This window comes from Diaphorina citri, unplaced genomic scaffold (genome assembly GCF_000475195.1).
Source record: "Diaphorina citri unplaced genomic scaffold, Diaci psyllid genome assembly version 1.1 scaffold2520, whole genome shotgun sequence".
Lineage (NCBI taxonomy): Eukaryota > Metazoa > Arthropoda > Insecta > Hemiptera > Psyllidae > Diaphorina > Diaphorina citri.
This window is the reverse complement of record NW_007379941.1, coordinates 1-5,511: the sequence shown is the minus strand read 5'-3', so window position 1 is coordinate 5,511 and position 5,511 is coordinate 1. Positions and strand designations below refer to the sequence as shown.

General features: G+C 38.3%; 1 protein-coding gene across 1 annotated transcript in view; it reads left to right on the top strand.

Moving 5' to 3' along the window:
* LOC103519074 (NFX1-type zinc finger-containing protein 1-like) overlaps positions 1-5,437 on the top strand; it is a 25,324-nt gene extending 19,887 nt beyond the window's left edge. Inside the window, exon 6 of the mRNA XM_008484154.3 lies at positions 369-5,437. Coding sequence (XP_008482376.2) covers positions 369-5,437 — 5,069 coding nt within the window. The remainder of the gene's footprint in view (positions 1-368) is intronic.
* Positions 5,438-5,511: the final 74 nt, after the last annotated feature.

The following is a 5,511-nucleotide window of genomic DNA, read 5'->3' as shown; positions in this document are numbered from 1 at the left end:
ACCTAGATCCCAATCTGGATGTGAGACTTCACGGCCACAATCAAACTTTCCAAATGATTCATCAAAACCACGTCAGAGTTTCAATTCAAACAGAGACAATGCTGGTCAGTTATTAGTAAACCAACTTCATGCTAGAAATAAAAATGGCAGATATGAGAATCATGGAAGGGACTTCCCAAATAAAAAACACCGAAATGATGGGAATGAAACAAACAGACAACAATTTAACAATGGTCCATTTAATGAAATTCAAGGAAGTAGACCCAAGTATGAAGCCAAGTCAAGATTAGGCTATAAAAAATTGGAAGATATTGCCACTGAAGATCCGCATAAAATCACTGTTGAACTTGCTAACACCTATAATGGATTTCAATACTTGTTAGAACAAGAGGGTTTTCTTAAAGAAAGACCAGATTGGATAATACTTATTACCAAACTCCTTGCAAAAGTCTGTATTTGTGAGTTTAGAGAGAACAAAAACAAAGTTCTCACCTGGGTCTCAGAATCTAATTTCATAGACTTGATTCTCGAATACTTGCTAAGTGTATCTTCAGACACAAAGGCACACCAAAAACGTATTAAAACAATAAATACATTCTTACAAGATGTTATGTTACTCATTGAAACTTTGGTCAATCTCTTTCAAAATCTTGCCAAGGAACGATTTCACGATCCTGTGAGGAAAATATTTGGATACATCTCAAGTATTGAAGCATTCACTGATATCAAAGTTGATGACAAGTTCAAGTCAGACCTTACAGCTTTAGCACATCGATTAAAAAGCATGGGTTCAATAGCTGACAGTATGAATGTCAAAAAAGACTCACATCTTGATGAAGGCCAACCTCCAGAAGACTTCAGAACTATTGATTTATATCCAGCCCCGGAGGAAGTTCTTCAAGACTTAAATGTATTCCTACGAAGGAGTATTGTTGATGGTGGTTATGAAAATGTGGAACACTATTTGGATGTACAGTTCCGTCTATTACGACAAGATCTTATTGCACCATTAAGAACAGGATTTAAGGAATTAGTTGCATCTTTAACTGTTGGCGACAAAACGAGAAAACGTATAAATAACTTGCGTCTATTCAAGAAATGTTCATTCGAAAATATTGAAACTAAGTATGACAAGGTTAGCTATATTGTATGCTTTGATGTGGATAAGAGAATCAATGTTAATTGGGAATATAACCGCTGGTTTATGTTTGGATCTCTTGTGTTCTTTTCATTCGATAATTTTAGTACATTCTTCATGGGTACAGTGTTTGAAAAAAACAATAAAATCATAGCTAAAGATCGCACAATCAGTGTGGAACTTATTGGAGACATAGAATTGAATGTTGAAGACTTTAGAAGAGAAGTCATGATGGCTGAGTCCACAATTTTCTTTCAACCCTACTATCATGTTATGAAAGCACTGAAACAGTTTGAAGAGAGAAACTTTCCTATGATGCGATACATTGTAGAAGTAAACCCTGTTATCAATCCTCCCGCTTATTTGAGGAATAACAGTCTAATGCAAATCGGAAATTTCCCAGAAATTGACATCATGGATGAATGTTCTTGGCCCAGTCCAGATCAACTTGGTTTAGACAACTTCCAGTTTGATGCTTATAAAGGTGCTCTTACAAGAGAGTTTGTCATCATGCAAGGGCCTCCTGGTACAGGCAAAACCTACTTGGGTTTGAAAATTATAGAAACTCTTTTGGAAAATGATAATGTAATGGATCACCTCGGAGCACCTATTTTATTGGTATGTTACACCAATCATGCTTTGGATCAGTTCTTGGAAGGTATTCTGAAGTTCAATAAAAGTATTGTTCGTATTGGTTCTCAAACAAAAAGTGAACTAATCAAACCATTCGAATTGAAAGAAAGAAGAAAACATCACATTTTTGATAGAAATCTCAATAGTGCGTATAAGGCTATGAGAGATGAGATGGAAGAGAAGCTTACTTGTATCAAAACATGGGAGAAAGGTCTTGCCTTAACAGATGAAGTGGGAATAATTCAACGCGATTTCCTTGTCCCATATATGTCTCCAGGTCATCAAAACCAACTAAACTCATCCAATGACTTGGTACAATGGCTTCTAGTCAGAAACTATGTGGACACTTCAGATAATATTGTTGTCAACGAACAAGCTGATGATGATATGGAAGATGATAGTGCTGAGACCAAGAACAAAAATAGTAACAATGATGCAAAAAATGAAGATGATGATGATGATGATGATGATGATGATGATGATGATGACGAAGATGAAGAAAGAGATCAACTTCGAAATGACGAATCCCTCATAGCAGATCTTACCTTTGATGAAACAAGTTTGACTCTGCACATATTAACAACAAATTCACTTGAGAAGCAGTTACGTAAACTAGAAAACACGTGTCAAGTATTAGAAAACCAACGCAATCTTCATTCAGTTGGCGTATATGCTAAAATGAGAAATGATTTGGAGTCAAAATGGAAACAGCTAAATGAAGCCATATACATCTTGGATTCTCAATTCAAAAGATTACACAGAAGTTTCAAAGTTCAAGATTGTACTAAACTGAATAGCAATGTGACAAAAATGAATATGAATGAGCGTTGGAACATGTACTGGAACTGGTTGACTGGTTTCAAAGCTGAAATGATAACCACAATAAAAGACAATGAAGCTGGCTATAGAGTTCTATCAGAGCAGTTCAGTGAAGCCAAACAACTTCAAGATATGCAAGTGCTTCTGAACCACAAAATATTGGGCACTACTACAACGTCTGCAGCAAAATATCACCTCATGTTGGCAGCTTTGAAACCAAAAATAGTTGTTGTAGAGGAAGCGGCTGAGGTATTAGAGGCACATATTGTTACTGCTCTAACCAATCATTGTGAACACCTCATCCTCATTGGTGATCATCAGCAGCTTCGACCCAATCCTACTGTTTATGAGCTGGCCAAGAGATACAACTTGGAAATATCTCTCTTCGAACGTATGATAAAGAACAAATTGACATTTAGTACTTTGGGTGTGCAGCATCGGATGAGACCCGAGATCTGTGACCTCATTACTCCTGTCATCTATCCCAATCTACAAAATCACATTTCAGTTTATGAATACGAACAGGTAAAAGGAATCACGAAAAATTTGTTTTTCGTTGCTCATGAAGTTCCGGAAGAAAGTGATGAAATGGGTCAAAGTTATAAGAATCCTCACGAAGGAGACTTTGTATTGAGATTAGCAAGATACTTGTTATTCCAAGGATACTCTCCAGACCAGGTTACAATTCTTACCACGTACTCTGGTCAAATGGTGTACTTGAAAATGCAAAAGAAGAAAATGCCTGAAATAGGCCAGGTACGTATTTCAACTGTGGATAATTATCAAGGAGAAGAATGTCAAATTATTCTCCTGTCCCTCGTACGAAGTAATATGGAACACAAGATTGGCTTCCTCGCAACCCCAAACAGAGTATGTGTTGCCCTTTCAAGAGCAAAACAAGGGTTCTATTTGATAGGTAACATGACTGGCTTAGAAAAGAGTAGTCAAATATGGCCTGAAATAAGAAAACAGTTGGAAATGCATCAAGCGATAGGTTCCAAGTTGGAACTTCAATGCCAAGTTCACAATAACATCACCTATGTATGCAAGAAATCTGATTTCCTAAGTGTAACAGAAGGAGGTTGCTCGAAAATGTGTGATGAACCGTTGGACTGTGGTCATATGTGTAAAAGTTTATGCCACCCAAATGACAGAGAGCACAAGATATACAAGTGCCCTGAAAAATGTACCAAGAATTGTCCTTCTGGTCATCCTTGTACCAACCTTTGCTATGAAGAATGTAATCTCTGTCATGTACTGGTTACTCGACACTTCCAATGTGGACATACAAAAGCGTTACACTGTTACATTGATGCGAGTTTTTACCCATGCAAAGTTAAAGTAGAAGTAAAAATCGAACTGTGTGGACATATAGCACAGGTGGCCTGTCATATTGCCAGGTCAAATGAAACAATTCAATGTACGAAGCCATGTGAAACTAGACTAGGATGTGGCCATGCTTGTACTAAATATTGCCATGTAGATGAAGATCCCGATCATATGGAATATCAATGTATGAAACCTTGCGAACGGAAAAACACCAACTGTTCTGGAGAGCACATGTGTAAGAAACATTGCTATGAGAAATGTTCAATGTGCAATGAACGTGTTCCTAAAGTACTCCCATGTGGGCACGAGCAAGTTGTGTTATGCCATTTGGAAGCGGAATATGTAGAATGTGACAGACCTTGCACAAATGTCTTGGATTGTAACCATAAATGTCGCAAGCGGTGTAAGGACATGTGTGGTGATTGTAACGAAATAGTGAAAAAACAAATTCCTGATTGTGGTCATGTAGTAAATTTGAAATGTAAAATACATCCTGAACGTAAACACTGCAAAATTCCTTGCGAGAGACTACTAAGCTGTGGACATACATGTGCTAAAAAGTGTTGTGATGAATGCAATAGCAGTGATTGTGAAGTACTTGTTGACTGTCCTCATGTAGAGTCTTTGTGTGGACACCCAACCAAAGTCCCGTGTAAGGATAGACATGCAGTTGCATCAGATCTAAGAAAAAAAGCACTCGAGAGCTGTCCTGAGCCATGCGGAGAAATCTTGCTGTGTGAACATGCATGTCAAGGTAGCTGCAGTGGATGTAAGCAGGGACGTCTTCATGAAATGTGTAAGCAAAAGTGTGGCCGAGTCAAGATCTGTGGTCATAGTTGTACGGTGGATTGTAGTGCTTTGTGTCCACCTTGTAAGTTACCTTGCATGACGCGCTGCCAACACTCCAAATGTAATAACCCATGTGGAGAACGATGTCCTCCATGTCAGGAAAGATGTACATGGCACTGTCAACACAAGCAATGCAGAAGAAAGTGCTCTGATATGTGTGGTAGATCCAGATGTTACAAAGATTGTAAGAAAAAACTGCAATGTGGACATGATTGTATCGGATTCTGTGGTGAACCTTGCCCTCCCAAGTGTCGTATTTGTCATGAGGAAGAAGTCACTGATATATTTTTCGGTACCGAGGATGAAGAAGGTGCCAAGTTTGTTGTTTTACAAGATTGTGGTCACTTTTTTGAATCATCCGGTATAGAGACTTATGTCGGGATTAATGCGGAGTCCACGGATGATCCGAAGGATAAGGAAATCGTTATGTTGACATGTCCACGCTGCAAGACCCCCATTGTCAATACTCAACGATTCATGAACCAGACAAGGAAGATTATGAAGGACATTGCAGAGATCAAGAAGAAGCAGAATGGCATGAAGAGAACTATTGTTCAAATGAAAATGGACGTGATATGTCGCTTGAAACAGTTGGAGTTATACAGACCGGACCAAGAGGAAAAGAAAAAGTTCTTGAATAGTAAGTTTCTTCTCTTTATTTATACATAGTACTAGCTGAATTCCGTCGCTTCGCTCCGGAATCCCGCTAGTTCATCCCGAGGCATGGCCAAACTTGTGGAAAA